Source organism: Periophthalmus magnuspinnatus, chromosome 8 (genome assembly GCF_009829125.3).
Source record: "Periophthalmus magnuspinnatus isolate fPerMag1 chromosome 8, fPerMag1.2.pri, whole genome shotgun sequence".
In the NCBI taxonomy this organism is placed as follows: Eukaryota; Metazoa; Chordata; class Actinopteri; order Gobiiformes; family Gobiidae; genus Periophthalmus; species Periophthalmus magnuspinnatus.
In genome coordinates this window covers 28,709,162-28,731,542 of record NC_047133.1, presented here as the reverse complement: position 1 = coordinate 28,731,542, position 22,381 = coordinate 28,709,162, and the positions used below count along the sequence as shown (strand labels likewise).

Genomic DNA, 22,381 nt, shown 5'->3' with positions numbered 1-22,381 from the left:
TTGACTGTGAGTGTGGATGCTAGTTATCTCCACAAACAAACCCCAACGTGTGAGGAGGTCTTTGTGTAGTTACTAACCTCTGTTGAAGGATTTCTGTGAGTGGCCTCATTTACAGAAATGAAACCTGCCCCTGGAGCGACCCGCATTTCCCCTGCCCCTTCCACCGACGGGGGCTCAGGAGGAACATTAAGCTGATGTGTTAATTTATACATGTCAGATAAAAAGAGACACGGAGAGGACAAGGGATGACTGAAGTGAACCAGGCTGAGTTTCCCTTGTAAGGAGTCAAGAAGAAAAGGTCAGGAAAAGTAGAGATTATGTTTAATGAAGCGCATTTCTTGTCCATATACAGTCAGAGTGCAGGCTTAGAATTGATAGAAACATACAGTAATTCATAAGTTTGTGTTTTATACAGGAAAATTAAAAAAAAGGTATTCAGTGAATGTCCACTCCATGCACTTTTATGGCCATAGCTGTCCACATGTAAATCATTTACATAAAAAATAATTATGGTATTTCAACTGACTATCTGGAAGAGTGGCTTGAGGGTTGACAGGGTGAGAGGGTTGCCATTACAACAGGTGTCAAAGTAACAAGGTGCAAATATCTTCCAAGCTCATCTTAAAAAGGTTATAGCATTTAAAAGGAGTGTTTAGCTATTGTGACCACTTAACCCATTAACTATATATTCATTTTTTTGTGTTTGAGTTGGGTTGAAATATTGTGATAAACGATAACATAGAAAACCACTTTATCCTACTGATATTTCAGAATCAGAATCAGAAGACTTTTATTGCCATAGTCTGTGAACACAGTTCACAAACTAGGAACTTGATACGGTGAAAAAGTGCAACATAAACACACTGAATAAATACAAATACAAATACAAATAAGGGCATGCACAAAGTTAAAAAGATATGCTTAAAAAAATCAAATGAAATACTTAAAGGGAGAAAATATATACAACAGCAGCATCAGAACAACAGTGCAAAGTGGCTTATTAAAGTGACCGGTGTTATAAAGTGTTCATGAGACAAACAGCAGAGGGGAAGAAACTGTTCTTATGGCGAGAGGTTCTGGTCCCAATGGACCGTAGCCTCCTGCCAGAGGGAAGTGGCTCAAATAGTCCATGTCCAGGGTGAGAGGTGTCAGCTGCTATACGGCCTGCTCGCCCCCGAGTCCTGGAGACGTACAGGTCCTGTATAGATGGAAGGCTGCAGCCAATCACCTTCTCAGCACAGCGCACAATGCGCTGCAGTCTCTGTCTGTCCCTGGCAGTGGCCCCAGCGAACAACACAGTCAACCCTAAGCATATAAACGAAGCTGCATTAAATAAATAGTAAGAAGAACCACAATGTGCAATGTTCATATTTATCTCTTAGATTATCATTTGATCCTATACCGCTCTAATGTTACTAACGTGCTACAAAAAAATTAAGAGTTGCTGTTAGTGCAATAAAAAAAAAAAAAAAAAAACATGAGAAAAATTAGCCCCTAAAAATATTGTTCATTCTATAATTTATTGAACCATAATTCAATATAGTAATCGTTATGACAAGTCTTTCAAAATGTTTTGATCCATTGACCATGACAAACCATATGTGTAATATAAAGAAAATTTAAATAAACAGACTAGGAATACAAGTAATACAAGAATTTATCATCTAATCCAGTATATTTAGAAAAACAGAAATGATGCAGCAAATCTACAGCTCCATATCTTGTATATTTTTTACTGACAGCACAACGCCGTTGCCCTCCCTTCCTCCAGTGACCCCTGATGTGCACACAATGCTTACGGACGTGGTAAATATTGATCTTGGTTGTGAGCGGAGTAGTCCTGGTTCAAATGATCTGCTGTTGATAGAGTGTGTACCATTGCAGATATTGACGTGTTATAGTTACATTCTTGCACATTTCCACTGTAGTTTTAAATAGGCTTATAACATCAGGTAACAGTGGTGGTATTTCTGTTACAAGATGTTAACGGTATACATTTTAGATGAAATTCCAGTTTAAAGGTGTTCTATGTAACTTTTCTGAGGGAGCGTCAGCCAACAGCCTGACCCCTGGGAGATGTTATTGTTTTGCCTAGAATGTTCCACTGTATGGCATTAATTTTAAATATATCAATGGTGGCAAGTAGGTCCCACCAAGGTCAAGGTCAGGTTACAGGTTAGATCTGTGGAGAGGTGACCCCCTCAGTGTACGAATGTATGTTTTTCAAGTAGTAGCCTTATCAGCAGTAGCCTAGCATCCTGTTGGTTACTTCCACCTACAGCACTTTGAGACAGGGCTAATGAACAACCCTTTTTATTTTGAAGTTTGATACTCGCACTGCATTATATTCAGTGCCATGTTGATGGATGGCATTGTAATGTAATCTTGTTGCTATTTATACCATGACGCAAATGACTAAATCTTAACTTTAGAAAGACGTTGACCAGAAACCATTTGTCATAGCCTCTTAGTGAGTCTGGATTAACTTTTGCTGTAGTGATGTGTGGATGTGTGGATTTGTGACCCATAATCCACCAGTAAAACCAGCTCAGACCGATTGGCAGCTCTCTGGTGCCCTTGGAGATAAAGTATACATCATACATAAAAGTCTTTCTTTCCTTTTCTTTACAAATTTTTATAAAACCACCAATAGTGTGCATATTTTTTGTTTTCTTACCCCATACATTCAGTTTTAGCCCCAAAGATGCTATGATTTATTTCCTCCATAACCCATAAGAAAAAAGACTGGACATATCTATGCTACACACTATTGCATAAATTATTACATAGCTTTACCACACTGCACATAATATTATGTATGGCTGACCCATCATGTGGCATATATTCTCTTAAACCTGAAAAGTGCATTCATAAATCTGGATTAGTGGTGAGATTATGGGCATGTGGTGACGGCCGCGACACAGAGAGCAGTCGCCCTGACACTGATGGTAGATACACCCACAGATTACCACCAGCAGAGAAAGCCTTAACGATTAGCCTAGCTTCTTTTAGCGCTCAAACTGTGAGCACTGATGGGGTTATTGTCCCTTTGGTAATCCTAATCCGTGCACATGCTAGGAAATGACTTTTAGGAGCTGAGAGTTATTATTTTGATAATTTTGTAGGGTAATAATGGTTAAGAGGAAAATATAATATAATAAATATATTATGACTATACTAAAATGGGTCTACCTTTGAACCACTATGTTACAACTGTTACAACAAGCTAACAATGTATGATTTAATTGGGCCACAAAAATAAAGAGAAAATGTCAACAGTCACTTCGAGTCTCTCTCTCTAGAACCTTCAAATCAGGCTAGAACTCTAGGGGTAGTAAAGGACTCAGAGTTGAACCTTAACAGCCACATCAATCAATAACATCTGCAGCTTTTTACCATCTGAAAAATTGTCTCCAGTAGGTTAGACTACTGCAATAGCCTGCTCACTGGCCTCTCCAAACAATCCTTAAGAAAGCTGCGGTACATCCAGAATGCTGCTGCTTGGGTCCTGATAGAACCAGGAAGTACGAGCACATAAGTCCTGTGCACAGGTCTCTGCACTGGCTTACTGTTGCTCAGAGAATAGACTTTAAAGCAGCTCTGCTTGTGTACAAGTCTCTGCATGGCCTGGCACCAAAGAACATCTCCCACGTGTTAGTGCCATATGAACCATCTCACACTCTGAGGACTTAAGGGACCGGCCTCCTGCTGGTGCCCAGAGTCAGGACTAAACATGGGGAATCAGCATTTAAGTTTTATGCAGCTAAAACCAGAAAATGTGAGACAAGCCTCTACTTTGACAATGTCTAAATCCAGGTTGAAAACGGTTCTTTTTAGCTATGCCTATGACTGAAAGGGTTTTATTCAACACTCTTCTCTTTTAATGTTAATTTTATGATGATTATTTAAATTTTGATTTGTTTGTATTGTGATTTTAATGTCTGTCTTATTCTGCACTTTGAATTACTTTGTGTATGAATTGTGCCTTAATTTCAAGTTTAATTTAACTTTAAATTAGACTTATGTCTATTAAGATTGTGTTCTCCCTTAGTGACAATACAACTGATCAGTGGTAACAACCCCAACAGGATTTTTGCGTATGTCAGTTTTCTTCCCCATGAGAGAAGCCAGCGGGTAGGCTATATCGGACCTTTTCAAAATAGTGGGAAGTGGGAAGCATTGCAAAAAACATCACTTTTTAAGTAATTCAAACCACTGCTATCTCGACTGTTTTGAGGACAGAAACTTCGCAATATAATAGGTCTTGTAGGGAAATCAAACCTCTGTGAATTAATACCAGACTGACTTTCTTTGCATGGAATAAGCTACATTGAGAAAGCCTGGGCCTAGGCTGTATAAGGTAGTTGACAGTTAAGTTCAGTGTTTTGTTTCCTACATTTGAATTTGGGTCAAAGTTCATGGATGAACTATTTCACTGCTGGTCCAATTGTTAATCCTGGCACATGCTAGTAAACCATTAGTCTTTATACCCTCTAGACATGAATGTTTTGCTGGGTGAAGTGTAATCTGAGTGTGTGTGTGTGTGTGTGGGGGGGGGGGAGTGCATTAGCCTAGCAGCAGAGCAGACAGACGGCTGGAGGAGGCCTGTGCACGAGCTGATGGTCTGAAGAGGATTTCAGGGGGAAAGGACAATGGGGCGGAGGATTACAGGAAGAGTGAGAGGGATTGAGTGCTTTAGCAAGAGCATGTGAGGGGGGGCTGACCCACAAATGGGACACAGACACACCCTTAGAAAAGTTAGCTTTGTGAATGCAATATTGTTGTCAAAATCATTGGGGGCTGGAAATGGTTGTTCAGACAAATGGCATGTAGTCTTATCATAATCAACAATTAAATATGTTTCTTCAATACTGAACTGTGTGTGTTGGTACGGCAGTGGGTCAAAAACTACATGTTTATGTCGTGTGTCATGGTTTAAAAATACTCCATGCTCATTGGAGCCATTGAATATTCAGTTTTATTGGATTGTAACAAATATAGTAGTTCTGACTACAGCACAAGCGGAACAGATATGTTACTGTGAGGTTATTATTGTACCTTGAGATTTGGTTACAAAGATCACTTATCATGTCATTGTAAGCTATATTACTGTAAATCTCCTCTATTGATTATAAGCATTGAGTTGGGCCTGACCTGGGCATTTTGTGGCCCGTATTATAGTGCAGTAATAGATTACCTCAGTCAGTTTTTTGTTTTTTGTTTTTTTTACAGAAAGTTGCTTATAGCTTTGTTACACCAATGATAACATCAGTAATATATTTGGTCCATAGTTTATCAATGTTTTCTGCTTCTGTCTTAAAGGTTAACACAAACATGCAAAAGGCTAGGTTCCATCTGAGATTTAATTTAGTATCTTATAAGAAACTGTCTGTAAGTGTATGTCAGTGTCTGCCTGCAGACTAAAATGCTGAGAGGGCCATATCTTGCCTGGTCAATTATTTATGAGAGCAGGAGCTGTGGGGATGATAGAGAAGAACACAATCTTCTATTTTTCTTGATTTCGCTACTTCATCATTCTATTTTTCTGTTATTCTGTTATTGAAGCATCGTATCAAAAAGATTAAGTATATGGACGAACCAGAAATACTTCTTTAAGTGCATTTTCATGTTTAATGTGAGTTTTTTGTTATTGCTGTTGTTGTTTTTACAATACCATGTAATGCATTCATGCATATTGATCAACCCAAGTAAGGAGCACATGAAAAATTAACACACACAAGACCAGTGTCCAAAAATCCTCTAGTTTATTTAATAAATGTTTGTTGTAAAACATTCAATAAAAAATGTTTCTGCTTTATTGCTCATTTTCTTCATTACACTAGGACTTGCTCTGATGCATAAGTTTTCCAAAGCACTCTCACAGGGAATATGCTGCTATTTAAATGTCATATAATAGTTACAACATACATACAACACAAAATTCAGAAAATATCAAAACTCAATCAAGTGAAACAGAAATCAATGGACATGGACAGGCCTGCCACCTCATATGGGACATATTGTTTTAAAACTGAAGGAATATTGAAAGGTTTGGACCCAGATTTAACATGTCAAGCCACTAAAAAGCCCCAGCTCATGCATTTATCATGAAGCTTTCTTGGAATGTCACATACAATCTAATCACAAAGCTGCAGTCACCCGACCAACTCCAATGTTAACAAGCTAAACAAATAGCATACCACAGGTAAAGGGGTGAAGCGCATATTTGCACAAGTAAAATACTATACTAAAATAGGGGCGACAGTGGGACTTTTAAAATGGCTTGGTCTTGAATGCCAGTATTTTTAGTTGACATTATGATCTTACATTATGCAAGCATTTGTCTTTGGGGATATGGGTAAAGTAAAATGTACATTATGAAAGTGACCCGAGATGATGGAGGCTTCCCTGTCCCAAGTCGTTTGGAGATTCCCACACTCCCTCCACAGTTCATCTCATACAGATGCTCAGTAGGGACTTGTGTGAGTGGAATGCCTCAAATGGTGCCCTAAAGCTGCCTGTGCCATGCAAAGTAAGCCCAGTTTCCACCACCAGTAATTAAATTCTTTACAAAATGTTGGGGCACTGTTTAAATAGTTCAGTAATTTACAATGAAATTGCTATTTAAAGCCTGATGGTTTATAGCTCTTATGTCATGATGCATCACTTGCAACATTTCTTAACTACAAAAATATAAGGATTAGAAGTTTGATCAATGAAATACAATTTGGTGATTTATTTGGTGAACCAAACTACATAGAGATTGAGTAGCAAGATTATATAGCCTAGTTTTTGTTGGTGCTAAGACTAATTCATTGGCTTTAAGTGGTAAAATATCACTTGTATTCATGGAAATATTTTGGGTGTAGGTACCCCATCTCATTAGTACATGGTGGTGGAAACTGATGCAAATTAAACACTGAAGTCTAGTCTACATTATATCTAAATAAACACATGTATTCACACACAGAGCAGTTATGAGGTCAGCTGTAATGCTCATGCCACTTACATTCTGTTTAAGGAAACCGTGTACAAGGCAGTAGATGTGATACTGTGTGGAGTAATGTGGAACAAAGAGGAAAAACAAGATGGCTGCACTGACAAACCAAATATATCCTCAATAAATAAATAAATAGTCAATAAGTTAAAGGGCTCCGTCTGTACATGAGAGAGCTGTAGTGTGTGTACATTTGTTGCGTTGGTTTAGCTTGTGTTTAGCATCCTCTGGGACCGTAGCTAAGGGAGGGACAGGAACAGTAAAAGGACGCTGGGGGCACCCATGGGAACTCATTCCGACTCACAACACAAACAAAAAGCTGCTCGGACAATCTCCTGGAACTACATAGTGACCCACAAGTGAAACAAAGCTTGATCTCATCGTCGCCATGTAAAAGTCGCTATAGGCCATGCTAATAGTAGTGTAATGTATGCTAACATAAATGGAAACTAGCTAGGACAATGCAATCAACAATGTAGTTAGGAATGATTTGTTGTCATTCTTTTTTAATGAACTAGCCAAATACATCAATTTGTAAATTAATAATTGATTCTACCATGATGCTTTATGACAAGTACCAAATGAATGCCCCATGATCATAAGCAAAATATAACTGTAGTCATGACACATAAGGCATATAATGTATCTTGAGGCAGTTACAATGCATTGATTCAGTAGAGTGCTTTTACAATTTGAGTATCCAAATGATTACGTCATATATCTTTTTAGATTAGTATGAAAGTTAAGGAGGCTTTTTTTTTACTTCAAGAAGGTATTGGTGCTTGTACTGTATAAAGGAGTGTTTTGTTAACCACTTTGGAATGTTAAAAGCTGATACAGTTCTAAGTTGCTGTGTCAGACCCGGAGTTAGTTTTATATATATTTTCTCGCAGTAGCAAAAGCACCTCATGCTAACTTTAACTTTGCTACTGAATCAACTAACCACAGAATTAACTGGTTGTACTTTATAATAACAACACATAATTAGCCTCATTAAAGCATGAAGAAAGATTAAATTCATAGTGAACATAGTGAAGTTTATTAAGAAGTACTTAATTAAGAGGTTAGAAGTTAGGGTTAGGAGACAGTCAGTTGTGGTATTCAAATAGTAGTTACGAAGCCTAAATCATTCTTAATAAACTATTTGTTCATTATGATATTAAGTCTTTCTTCAAGTTTTATAAAGGATAATTAGGTGTAGTTATTATAAAGTGTTATTGATTCATTTTAAAACTAGAACACTCAAATCTATGTAAATGCACTCATGGACATAAAACCTTTATAGTACCAAGTCTATTGACCAAATGGACCCTAACAAGCTTCAAGTATCAAAACCAAGTAATTCATTTGTAATTAAATACAATTAAACTGTGCATAAATATCTCCATACATGATATAAGGGTAAGGGTGTGTGCGAGTAGTGCATGTTTACATATTATGGAGTGTACAAGTGTTTCAAGGGTAAGGACTATCAGCTGTCGTACATTCAAGGTGAGACGTTATGTAGGTAATGTCCTGCAGGGTCAAGGGTTATCTGCAGGTGTGCGGGGGAAGCGAGGTTAGAGTTGAAAGGTCACCGTGGATGGGGAAGGGGGGGTCCTAGAGGATGATGCATTTCCCCTTCTCCACCCAGGGGTTGTTCTTCATGAGCTCCTGGTTGAGGAAAGGATCATCGGGGACACCCTCCTCGATCCACTTCACAAGGCTATTTTTGGACATACACAGACAAGAATGTCAGAGAGTTATGAAATTTCAGTCGACAGTTCAACATTCCTATTTTTGTTTCCATACTAGGGAAGGAGTAAGAGGACGACAGAATCGGTTACTTAAAGGCTTAAAGGTCTACCTCTAATAAAAGAAAGATGCTATCAACTTAGAAATGTGAAATCAGAAAATGGATCTATGTGGAGTAAAAGGGTGTACAACAATCTAGATATATGAGATCATAGCTGTATGACAGATTGTATTGGATGGCCTGAAGCGGACCAGTGATCCAGATACATAACCATCTCAGATCCAAGCTTCAGGACATGCCTGCTGCAATTATTTATTGTTATTTATTTAGTATTAGTAGCTTAGCTTCAGTCTTCTCTATATCTAAGTCTACACTACACTACTACATAATCTAAATCAGTTGGCTGATTTCCAGTGGACATGAATCAGTACTCCAGTGGACATGAATACTGACATAAAGGCATGCATCTTTCATAAATTAGCCTGCATAATTCTATAGAAAACATTCCCATTGAGGATCAAGTAGCTCCCATGTCAGCATAAGCAGCTGTGTGACATTTGACTACAGTTAAATCAATGATAGGATCAATGCCATCTTCATCACTGTCAGTGTGTTTTCATGACTCCAAAAATCTGGTGTGGAGTTGTCTTTATTTTAACCAATAAGAATGCAACTCACTCAGTGACTGTTTTGGAGGACTTCTCCCTCTTGAAGGCCAGTTGGTACTTGAGGCTCTCCACCTCCTTCTTCATCTGGGGCAGGTCCATCTCATCCATGTCTGCAGGTGTATGTAGGCTTCTTCCACCTGGACATAAAAGTAAAGCATTAATGAAGGGTAAATGGTAAGACCAAACATATAGCGGTTTTCTACCTTCAAGGTCACCCATTCACACTCACACACTCATACACCAGTGTACACAGCAGAGGTGAGGTGGATTAAGTTTCTTGTCCAAGAATGCAACAACATAATTCATCTGTGGGAGCTGGAATCACACTGCCAACCAGTGGGTCAGTGGATCTGACTGCTCTACCAATGGTGTTTTTTTTAAGAGCATGATTTGAACTGCCAACTTCTGGATCACTCTACTAACTGGTTTTGGATCCAGATAGAATTTCTATTACAAGCATTACATTTACAAAAGAAGAAAAATAACAATCAATCAAAGCTAAGGTAAACTTTATTGTACTCATAGGTGATAGAGAAATTGCATTTCTGTAATGTGCCCGCCCCACACTGCCAGCGCTTTCTTATCTTGACCTACGTCATCAGAGGTATAATATTCCCTACAATGGAAGTATGGCCAGACTTGACTAGACTACACTGGAATGGACAGTACTATCACAATGTCTTGAGGGTTCATGTTTCCAGGTCCCATACTGATGGTAAATAAACTTCTCCAGGATTTGAACTCTAGCTTTTTGCTGCTAATCTTCAACTCTAGGGAAATAGGGAAATTTGTTATGCATTTGATCTCTTCTTTTCAATGCCACTAGGACAAACTGTCAGACACAGTGTGCACCCGCAATGCAGTGATGTACAGTTAAGTTGCTGAACATTGGGCTGCATATATTAGTTTGGGGAAAATCTGCCCCATTGGTAAGAATGTGTCTGTACACAAGGAGAACATTCAAATCCAACCAATAAATGCCACATGGCCTGGGATGTGAGGTTAAAGTGCCAACTCTGTTGCTGATCTTGTTTTTGTGTGTAGGCAGTGAGTGGCAACACTCATGCCTCACAGCAAGAAGGTTTGGTTCGATCCCCAGGTCGCCCAGGCCTTTCTGTGTGGAGTTTTTCATGTTTCTCCCCGTGTCTGGATGGGTTTCCTCCGGGTACTCCGGTTCCCCCCATCAACCAAAACATGAACGCCCTTCGAGACAACTGTTGTTGTGATTTTGGGCGTTACAAAAATAAATGAATTGAATTGAAATTGAATTGAATTAATACAACAAAAAGGATAACATGTACTATGCCAATGGGTGCCTTCTTCCACATCTTCTCTCAATCAAAATCTAAATAGTTATTATGCCATGGTAGGCCATTATAACCACTGGCATGTGTGTGTCCTTAGTGCAGCATTCATCATAGTAGCACATATGAAGGTAATTGTTTTGATTTAAGTGCCTGACATAAAAGCTCAGACCAAGGGCATAACCCCCCTGAACATCAGGTGAGCTGTATTTTCCATTTATCCAGGAAAATGATCAAAGGTTATGTAAAATGCATTCCAGGTTTATGTACATTTTAGCAATTGTTGAACATTTGACCATTTCAAACACATATGTACATACATATAGAATTACTTTTAAAAAGTGCACTGATTTGTGATTAGTATTCCCCTCGTGTATGCTGCAAAGACAAATGTGTCAGTAATATGCACTTTAACTGACCATATCCATTTCATCCACACTGCAGGTAGTGAGGAAATGTAATTAGCCACAGTCTTAGTCTTACAGTCTTAACCCACTATACAGAGACAGACTGGGGTCCATTTCTGAAATGACAGAAGATACTGGCCTAAGTTTTCATAAATGTTGTAATGGATAAGAAGAACAATTTGTATCATATGTCAGAGAATGTGGTTGTATGAACTTTATAACAAAATGCATTGTACAGATGACTAAAAACATTTGCAACAATTCAGTTTAAAATGTACATGGCAGTAAGCTGAATCCTCACAATATTAGTTCACAAACTCATGATAATCCTTCTGATAAGGCTTCTACTGATTGGGCCTGTTGCCAGTGGTTCAGAGGCTGGACCAATCTCAGCAAGAGTCATTCCAGATTGATAAATATGAAGAGCTCAATTCAATTACATATCAATTCAAACACATATCAATTAGGGATAGACTGCTTAATGATATATTGTTTGGCCAATATATCATGCCAATAACTGCACTTTCTTGGCGTATTGGCTATCGGCCTTGAATCTCCAACATAAGATGATATTTCGATTCGGTTGGCCACCTGACCTAAGGAAAGACATTTAGCTTATTTGAACTCTTGTGTGAAGAGGGCACTGATCAAAATGTGACCACACAGCTTGCTGATGGGTTTGTAATGAAATATGGTTGTAGATAGGTTTGTTGGCATTTTGGTCAATCCCTAATATCAATCTGGTGTTAGATAGGTTTGTGACATATCAGACGTACACTTAGACACAACTATTAGCATTTCCATTCCACACATACAGAATATCAAAACTATGAATGATATTATTACACAAGGAACTCCTATACAGTTAAACATGTATCTGTTTGGATCTAAGCATAATATAAAAACCTGTAATGGAGCTATGACACATTATATTGCTTATGTTGGAATAGCCAGACAACTAAAATTTTATTAAAGATGATTTTTTTGTCCCCTTAAATTGTTTCACCCCTTGTCCTTCTTGATTAAAACGCTGTGTTCCTCTTATCTGGATTGTTGTGTTCCCCCTTCATCTTAAAACATGCCCATTAGCTTATCTCTTCATCAGAACATGAATTGCTTTGCTGGGACAATATGATATCATTTGGAGAAATGGCAATGTTAATCTTGTTACAAATGTCAGTGATGTCCTGCTAATGTAATGGAGCTTATATTAGCTACAAAGCATTCAGTTAGATTTCACCCACGCTGTGTATCCACTCCACTGTGTAGTCTGTACCCTTTCTCTCTCCTCTGCTGTTTTAGTGTGAATGAGTCCAACCCTGTCTGGTGTACTCTCACCATCCATATCTCACTGAAACAACACTATCAAAAGGCATTATGCAATAGTGGGAGTAAGGGCAGAGAACAGCCACTCAGACTGTTCAAATCTTCAGAATATGGCACTAATAAAACAACACATAAATAGCTAAGATAAAGCAAGTTTACACCTATCCTTCAACGCCACTGATGCAACCTCTTAGAAGCAGTGAGCATCTTAATTCTGGGACCCTACACCGGTTTTAGCCAGGATCCTGATCAGGAGTACTTAGCTGGAAGTATTCATCAATGGAAATCCACCACCATCTTTTGTCCACAATTCATGACAGTTGAAAACATAATAGCTTCCCTTTGTTAAGTATGTGTATGTTTGTGTGCATGTAAATTAGAGTTAGAATGTTGTTTTTTTCATGAAGCCCCAGTGTGTTCATACATCGCTGGTTTACTGGCCAGTGCAGTCTTTTGTGGTGACAGGGGGAAAACCAGGTGCCTTATTACATGACAATACTCTACTGTACTTTGAGTGTGTTTGATATGAGACAGAGGGATGGTCATTGGGAGCTCAGGTTTCACACGAGTCAGCCATATCTTCTTCACATCTCTTTCACTGATCTGGTTGTGTACTTTCTACTACATACTGTACTTGAGAATAACACTGAAATGATAAGAAATAAAGCTGTTGTTAGTTTGTTGTTTGGCTATGCAATCTGCTGATATATTATTGAGTTGGAAGGCCCATAGTGAAAAGACTACTTGTAGTACATGTTGTTCCTTATTACAGTGCAGTATACATGACGTATCAATAGTGTTTTAGAAGTATTTTGTCTTTTTTTTTTTAGATGTGTGACTGACTTTGCAGGGGACTAATGAATTGGCAGTTAATAAACCATTTTTACGATAAATTTTTCCATTTCTAAATAGTAGCCAAAATAAATGAAGATAAGTTTCCAGTTGTCTTAATTTCACACACGCCCCTCCTGTCTCTACCTTATTTATACCACCCCTACATGTCCCTCCCTCAGTCTCGCTCGGATTATTTTGCTAATCAATTAATCTAGTAATTCTTACAATTAATCGATTAGTTGTTTATTTTGTGAAAGGTCAGTGAGTGAGATTTTTACGAAATTTGATCCAGATGAGCCTAAAGTGATCCAGCTCATGGACACTCAAGTATATTTAAAGGCAACATTATTTTTTCAACAAAAAGTCCTGTGTTATTTTATTTTTTATAAAACCTGTTCTCTTGGCACATGGCATCTTTTAGAGTCTGTGTATAGTCTATAAACAAGTATTGGATTACTAAATTAGTTGACAATTATCTCAACAATCAATTAGTTGCAATTAATCGATTAACTTGAATCAGCCTTCCCTCTTTTCTACTTCATTTGTTTTGTCTTTCAGGTATAATATAATATAAAGGCAGAAGTAAGTGCCTCCTCAGAAGCCCCAAAATGATATTCAGTTATCACTTGGTTTGCCATGATCATCGTCTACATAACAACATAATATGTAAGTTCATATTTAAACTGTATCTAAGGTTGTGGAAATCATTTAAACTAGATGTCAACTGGCTTTGTGACAAAACCAAAGAGCAAATCAGTAGTGCAATGCTTTCCAGAGAGATATCAACAGTCATGATAAATGAGATACTCGAACGAAAAACACTGTACATCCATTTTACTATTAAAAAAGGTGGTTGTAGAAAGCATCTTGGTACAGTGACAATGAAATGTAGCATACCTTTGGGCATAAAAACCTATCTGGAAACACTGATTCTGACATTTGGGAAGAATATATAAAAAAGGATCTTTGTTGAGGGTAAGATCTCTAACTATATCATATAAAGTCATTAGCATATGTGATGATCAATAGAAGCCAGGTGTATTCAGAGCATCCTAATTATTCACCATGATGATATTATAAGAGCTTTTCACAGCTTTCAGAGAGTTTTGCCTACTATCATGCTAACGTGCACTGCCTGATTACAGGACAATAAAACCAAACACTTTAAAAAATAAATGAGGACAGCACACAGTAGACTTCTTTTGACCTCAAAAACTGCTTATACAATGTACAAAATATATCTGTGCTGAGGCGAGAATAATTTTGCTCAAATACATACAAATACATTTGCTCAAATAGAAATCGAGGAGAGAACCTTTAACTAACTGAACCAGATACAAAATACAATTAAAGGAAATGCTATCACAATATCTTCAGATTCCGGGTCCCGTACTGATTTTAAATAAACTTCTCCTGTGTTGGAGCTCCACCCTCAGTGATCTTCTTACAACTCTTTGGCCTGCTTCAATTTGTTCTTCAATTCTCTAGAGCATGTGATAGGGCATCATTTTCTCATAGTTTTATCCAGCCAAACAAACCTGCAGATTAATGAGGTACAGAATATTGTGGGGTAATTTATCTAGACTTGCAAGATTCTAGATATCTAGACTGCAAAATTCACTTTAATATCCCTTTGTGTACTTGTAATCATCAGCAGTCTGTCTTTCCTTTGTCCTCTTCTGTCACACTGTCAAGCCCATGCACACACGTCTGTTTGTCTTCTCCATCACAGACATCAGTTCATTAAAAGCTGAGCAAACCCAACTCCAGTGTCCTCTACTGCCTCCACTAAATTAAATTTACCAAGAGGATGGATTTAAAGTGCATATGACAGGCTTTCATGTTTTTATATTACACGGTTTAGTGGGATAGTAGCTGTGGTAAATATTTATCATAGTTTTACATCAGTTAAGCATCAGTCTGTTGAAAAAAGAAAGTACAAGAAAAGTACAAAATACACGAAGAAGTGGTAAGCCCTAAAACGGAATACCTCTATCTATGTCATGGACAGTTCCATCCAAAATGCAGGGATAACTTATGTGCAAGGAATGCATTTTTCTGGCAGTTTAATCATTCATTAAACAAACTGAATATGCTGCCATTTATTTTTATTAGTCAAATCATAACTATTGTGTAATTTAGACAAGTTTTAGCCTTTGTGAACATTATGCTAGATAGTAGTAATGACATCTCTACAGAGCCTATGTCACATCTGATGTCCCTGTCCAACAAAGACCGGAAATGACAAAAGTCACCAAAATTATAAAAGTAAAAAAAAAAAAAAAAAACTAGGCAAGATTTTAATATTTATGTTAGCTATATTTCATTGACAGAGGAGTCTAATCTGTCATATGCACTTTAACAATAACTAATTAACAGGCAACATTAATTTATGTAAAATCTGAACATGTGTCCTCTATAAATGCTACAAAGGGACTATGTTGTTATTGCTACAGACTCCATAACTAAACCTATGTCATAATAAATGTCACAATCAGACAAATTGTTTATATCCATCTTTAGTCATAAGTTGAACTTCATAGAGACCACCCTACAGACCAATGGGATAATTATGTTACTAATATTTTTTTCCACTGGCATTTTACCAACTGTCATTAGGAGATGTGCATCTCGCTCACAGGATGTGGCAGGGGTTGGCTGGGTTCAAACTTTCATATTCAGGCAATCTGGTTAACTAATATTATAACTGTAAATCTGCAGCAATTTTTGTTTCATTTCTGTATTCATGGCTTTCATTTTCCTGTTATAGGCAACAATGCAAGGACCTTTCCCATACATAACCATATATGGTTTTTAACTGTTGTGGTCCTAATGTTTCATCATTCTGAAACCCATGGATAGTGTCATCTTCTAATATTGTGGTCAGGGGTTCTGAAGGAATGGCCACCAAAAAGATAATAGGTTTCACGTAACTCTATGGGAGAAATATCCAAACGTATGATCCTTGAATATTGAATCTTATTGTTAAGACTGTGATCTTTATGTTTGTTTCATTGGAATAGACCCAGTAATTGAGATATGAATAAACCAGGTTAATCTGACAGTTAAAGAGTAAATTCCCCCAAAGACTTCTGACTTATCCTCCAGCTCAATTTTAAACTATAGGGAGGGATCCTAGAATGTTATGATGCCTCGTGAACCTATTAAAAAACACAAACCTCCCATTGTTTTCCTTTACTGAGTTTGTCTTTACTTGTCGCTAATGAGATACTGCCATTCATGGATTATAGTATTTGCACTGAAAAATATTGAGTGCAGTCTAAACAGGTCTGGGGACTGCAGCGATTGTGTGGTGATGGATGATGGGGGGGGCTTTGAGGGAGAGGTATATGTAGGTCACGTGGTTATTCAGGTCAAAAGCTGCACCAGATTAACCTTTAACCCCTACCATCATATCCACATGATATAGTAGTGTAGCCCACCATGAATAGAGTAACAACGAGGCCAGTTACGTCGCCCGGACTGGCGTTACCGGGGCCCCACCCTGGAGCCAGGCCTGGGGTGGGTGCTCGGCAGCGAGCGCCTGGTGGCCGGGCCTTTCCCCACGGGGCCCGGTCGGGCCCAGCCCGAAGAAACGACGTGGGGGCCGTCCTCCCGTGGACCCACCACCTGCGGGAGGAGCCATGAGGGGCAGGTGCGGAGAGATCCCGGGCAGCAGTCGAAGGCGGGGAACCTCGACGACCGGATCTCCGGACATGGAGACTAAGCTCTGGGGGACATGGAATGTCACCTCACTGGGGGGGGAAGGAGCCTGAGCTTGTGCGGGAGGTTGCGCGTTACCGGCTAGATATAGTCGGCCTCACCTCTACGCACAGCTTGGGCTCTGGAACCCAACTTCTTGAGAGGGGTTGGACTCTCCATTTCTCTGGCGTTGCCCGCGGGGAGCGGCGGCGAGCTGGTGTGGGCTTGCTCATTGCCCCACAGCTCAGCCGCTGCGTGTTGGGGTTCACTCCGGTGAACGAGAGGGTCGCGTCCCTGCGCCTTCGGGTCGGGGACAGGTCTCTCACTGTTGTGTTCGGCCTACGGGCCAAACAGCAGTGCAGAGTACCCGGCCTTCTTGGAGTCCCTGGGAGGGGTACTAGACAGTGCACCAACCGGGGACTCCGTTGTTCTCCTGGGGGACTTCAACGCCCATGTGGGTAACGACAGTGGACCACTTGGAGGGGCGTGATTGGGAGGAACGGCCTCCCCGATCTGAACCCGAGCGGTGTTTTGTTATTGGACTTCTGTGCTAGTCACAGCTTGTCCATAACAAACACCATGTTCGAGCACACGGGTGTCCATCGGTGCACATGGCACCAGGACACTCTAGGTCGGAGGTCGATGATCGACTTTGTTTGTCGTGTCATCTGACCTCCCGACCGCGTGTCTTGGACACTCGGGTGAAGAGAGGGGCTTGAGCTGTCAACTGATCACCACCTGGTGGTGAGTTGGATCCGCTGGCGGAGGAGGAAGCCGGACAGACCTGGCAGGCCCAAGCGCATTGTGAGGGTCTGCTGGGGAATGTCTGGGCGGAGCCCTCTGTCAGGGGGGTCTTCAACTCCCACCTCCGGGAGAGCTTCTCCCTGATCCCGGGGGGGAGGTGGAGTACATGGACTCCGAGTGGGCCATGTTCCTCCACCTCTATGTCGATGCGGCTGCTCGTAGCTGTGGTCGTAAGGTCTGTGGTGCTTGGCGCGGCGGCAATCCCCGAACCCGGTGGTGGACCACCGGAAGTAAGGGATGCCGTCAAGCTGAAGAAGGATGTCCTATCGAGCCTCTGTTGGCTCGTGGGACTCCTGAGGCAGCTGATGAGTACCGGCGGGCCAAGGCGTGCCGCGGCTCGGGCAGTCACAGAGGCAAAAACTCGGGGTTGGGAGGAGTTCGGGAGGCCATGGAGGAGGGACTATCGGACGGCCTCCAAGAGATTCTGGCAAACCGTCCGACGCCTCAGGAGGGGAAGCAGTGCTTCACCAACACTGTTTTACAGTGCGGGTGGAGAGCTGCTGGACTTCGACTGGGGATGTTGTCGGGCGGTGGAAGGAATACTTTGAGGATCTCCTCAATCCCACTGTCCACGTCTTCCGAGGAGGAAAGCAGAAACTGGGGACCCAGAGGCGGACTCGTCCATCACCCTGGCTGAAGTCACTGAGGTGGTTGGCAAGCTCCTCGGTGGCAAGTCTCCGGGGGTGGACGAGATCCGTCCTGAGTACCTCAAGTCTCTGGATGTTGTGGGACTGTCTTGGCTGACACGTCTCTGCAACATCGCGTGGCGGTCGGGGACAGTGCCTGTGGAATGGCAGACCGGGGTGGTGGTCCCTCTGTATAAGAAGAGGGACCGGAGGGTGTGTTCCAATTACAGGGGAATCACACTCCTCAGCCTTCCCGGTAAGGTCTATTCCAGGGTACTGGAGAGGAGAATCCGACCGATAGTCGAACCTCGGATTCAGGAGGAGCAGTGTGGTTTTCGTCCTGGTCGTGGAACACTGGACCAGCTCTATACTCTCCATCGGGTCCTCGAGGGCTCATGGGAGTATGCCCAACCAGTCCACATGTGTTTTGTGGATCTGGAGAAGGCATTCGACCCGTGTCCCTCGTGGTGTCCTTTGGGGGGTGCTCTGGGAGTATGGGGTCCGGGGCTCTTTGCTAAGGGCTGTCCGGTCCCTGTATGACCGGAGCAGGAGCTGTGTTCGCATTGCCGGCAGTAAGTCAGACCTGTTCCCGGTGCATGTTGGACTCCGCCAGGGCTGCCCTTTGTCACCGGTTCTGTTCATTATATTTATGGACAGGAATTTCTAGGCGCAGCCAGGGGCGGAGGGGGCCTGGTTTGGGAACCACAGGATTTCATCTCTGCTGTTTGCAGATGATGTTGTCCTGATGGCTTCTTCGAGCCAGGACCTGCAGCAGGCACTGGGGGCGGTTTGCAGCCGAGTGTGAAGCGGCTGGGATGAGAAATCAGCTCCTCCAAATCCGAGGCCATGGTTTCTCGACCGGAAAAAGGTGGTTTGCTCTCTCCGGGTGGGTGGTGAGTCTCTGCCCCAAGTGGAAGGAGTTCAAGTATCTCGGGGTCTTGTTCACGAGTGAGGGAAGGATGGAGCGGGAGATTGACAGGCGGATCGGTGCAGCGCTCTGCAGTGATGCGGTCGCTGTATCGGTCCGTTGTGGTAAAGAAGGAGCTGAGCCGGAAGGCGAAGCTCTCGATTTACCGGTCAATCTACGTTCCTACCCTCACCTATGGTCATGAGCTCTGGGTCAGGACCGAAAGGACAAGGTCGCGGATACAAGCGGCTGAAATGGGCTTCCTCCGCAGAGTGGCCGGGCGCACCCTTAGGGATAGGGTGAGGAGCGCGGTCACACGGGAGGAGCTCGGAGTAGAGCCGCTCCTCCTACACGTTGAGAGGAACCAGCTGAGGTGGCTCGGGCATCTGCTTTAGGATGCCTCCTGGACGCCTCCTAGGGAGGTGTTCTGGGCATGTCCCACCGGGAGGAGGCCCCGGGGAAGACCCAGGGACACGCTGGAGGGACTATGTCTCTCGGCTGGCCTGGGAACGCCTTGGGGTCCCACCGGAGGAGCTGGAGGACGTGTCCGGGGTGAGGGAAGTCTGGGAGTCCCTGCTTAGACTGCTGCCCCCCGCGACCCGGCCCCGGATAAAGCGGAAGAAGATGGATGGATGGATGGATGGATAGTAGTGTAGTAGGAAGTAGTGTCTATGAGAGGGACAGGTGGCGCTACAGTAATATGAGTGTCAACTAATAATGGAAAAAGGCAAGTAGTAGCAAGAAAATTGTTTCATGTGATATATTGCTGGCTAATGTTATATTAAAAAAAAACAGCTATTGACCAGTGGTTTGCAAATTGTGTTAGCAAAGGGCAGGACCACTAATGGAAGCAGCCATGTTGTTTACACTAGTATCTGAAATCAAACAAGCAACTGTCCACTTTTCCCAGCACAGCCATTTGAATCAAGAAACCAATGGATATTTTAGTTAAAGATCCACTGTGTAATTTTTACGTTTGGGGTCTGCCATCTGCTTGTCTCTACAGAGAGTTTTTGCCTTGCCTGGAATGTTACACACAATATGGCATTAAACATATATCTTACACTTATTGGCCTAGTCATTGAGTAAGTGTAATGCCATACTGTGAAAGATTCTAAGCAAAGCAAATCCATCGAGCCGAGCACATGACAGGCCGTGAACCAGAAAAGTTACACAGTAGATCTTTAACTAAACCTATTCTTTCATGATTTAAACAGGCAGAGCTGACAGTTAATTGTTTGATTTCAGTTACTAGTTTAAACAACATGGTTGTTTCCATTAGTGGCTCATTCTGCCCTTTGCCCCACCATTTGTAAATTAAACTACTGGTGAATAAATCTTTTTTAGTCTATTCAAAATCTTACATAAATCAACTTTCTTGGTTGTTTTGTGTGAAAAAGATTTTGCCAGTTTATTTACCATCTACTGAATTTTGCTGTTTAGTTGCTCTAATTTTGTAGCTGAAAGAAGGAAGTGTAGTTTTTGAGAGGATGTCAATTCCCAGGCAGTTCTTATTTAGCATTAAGCACAATGACACATCAGGTGGCAATGGCAGTTAGTGAGACTGTGTATTTGATATTAGTCTCAATGAATGTAGGCACAGAGGGGCAGCTGCAGCAGCTAAACCCAAGCCAGTAATGAATGAAAAATGCACCAGATTGAGGGGGATATAAATGAATGAGTGAAAAGAAAAATATATGAAACATTATTATTGATTATTAACCATGATTACTCCCTTTGTGGCAATTAAGCCAACTTATTTTTAGCCTTTTCTAGCTTCACAGCAAACATCTGGCAGAACTCTAACAAAAACTGTAAAAACAAAGCAAACCAACTGCTATTTTTAGACTTATAATCTTCTATCACACTGCAATAGCACAATTCACATTATCTGATTGTCACTGTCCCATTGTTGGAGATGTGTGAACAGTAGAAGCCTGATCCAGGTGAGGAGCAGACTCCCCTGTCTCTACAGCTACTGCATTGTAAATAGAGACTAAAAATAGCCTGCTCCTCTGACCGGCTGAAAAAAAGACAGGGAAGAAGACAGTATTTGGTGCAGCTAATCTGAGGAAGATTGTAAACAGCGACCTTAACAGACTGTCTCTGAGCTTTTACAAATAGGGGGGTGGGGGGCAGCTCTGGGTCATTGGGTTAATACACAGGGAGCACCAAGTATGGGATAAATGGACTGCCAAGGTTGCAGCAAACTTATCAAGATTAAAGTAGCCTATATGAATTTACTGAAAGACATTACATTATTGAAATCCTAAAAATGCCATTCATAACTTATTGACACTAATTGTTATTATTATTATTATGGCTTTGTCTCTGAAGTACATTCCAAGCCAGAGTTTGTATTTATCATTCAGTTTTCTAACTATTTGTACACCCGTATTGCCTTTATATTATGTAAAACAGCATGCATTTCACTGATACACCTATGATAAAGTTTTATGTAACATAGCATGTAAACGTGTAATTTATTTTTAGACGTAAATTTCTTATATATTCTATGATGTAACCAGGCTTGATTATCAAAAATAATGGGCTTCTGGCAGTAAAAATCTCAATAGCAATACCTCACTGATGCTGAACGCTGTTGCTTCTCTTCGCGTTATTTTGTATTTCCAAAGGCGAAAGATCTTCGGTCGTAGTTATCTTCCACACCGTACAAACTGGGGGCTCAAAAGCTGCAGTCTCCGGAGAAAAGGCGACGTAACGAGCCGGTGTGACGCTGTCCGGAGCGCTCGTCTGTAATGTTCCTGTGCGCGGTGCGTGGACAGGTGACCGTGCGCTCTGGAGCTCCACTGCCTGCTGCTGCTGACTGCTGCTGCTGCCTCTGTATCTGCCTCTGTATGTGCCTCTGTATCCACGTCCGAACTGGAGACTCATATAGCTGCGCGCGCGTGTGTCCGTGCGCCTGCGTGAGGGGGAGATTAGTGAAAGGAAAGACGGAGTGGTTCCCTGAGGATGCGTTGAGTGCAGGAAACGCAGCTCAAGGGGTGGGCTGATTCAAAGAGGGATAGAGATGAGCCTGAAGACTCTATCCGAGCGTGTTTGCCCCATAC

The 22,381-nt window shown here is 41.4% G+C and overlaps 1 protein-coding gene across 1 annotated transcript; it reads right to left on the bottom strand.

Moving 5' to 3' along the window:
• Positions 1-8,203: 8,203 nt before the first annotated feature.
• Positions 8,204-22,154, bottom strand: gng13b (guanine nucleotide binding protein (G protein), gamma 13b). The gene is made up of 3 exons (XM_033971344.2): positions 21,893-22,154; positions 9,411-9,537; positions 8,204-8,702 (listed from the first exon to the last, which is right to left on the bottom strand). The coding sequence occupies exons 2-3, from the start codon at positions 9,506-9,508 to the stop codon at positions 8,597-8,599; spliced, it is 204 nt and encodes a 67-aa protein (XP_033827235.1). The 5' UTR covers positions 9,509-9,537; positions 21,893-22,154; the 3' UTR covers positions 8,204-8,596.
• Between the last annotated feature and the right edge of the window lie 227 nt (positions 22,155-22,381).

Bases quoted from the DNA above. Each gene is read 5' to 3' on its own strand.
- gng13b (XM_033971344.2), bottom strand. From the start codon at position 9,508: ATGGATGAGATGGACCTGCCCCAGATGAAGAAGGAGGTGGAGAGCCTC. The intron at 8,703-9,410 runs GTGAGTTGCATT...GTCCAAAAATAG, and splicing joins TCCTCCAAAACAGTCACTGA to CCTTGTGAAGTGGATCGAGG.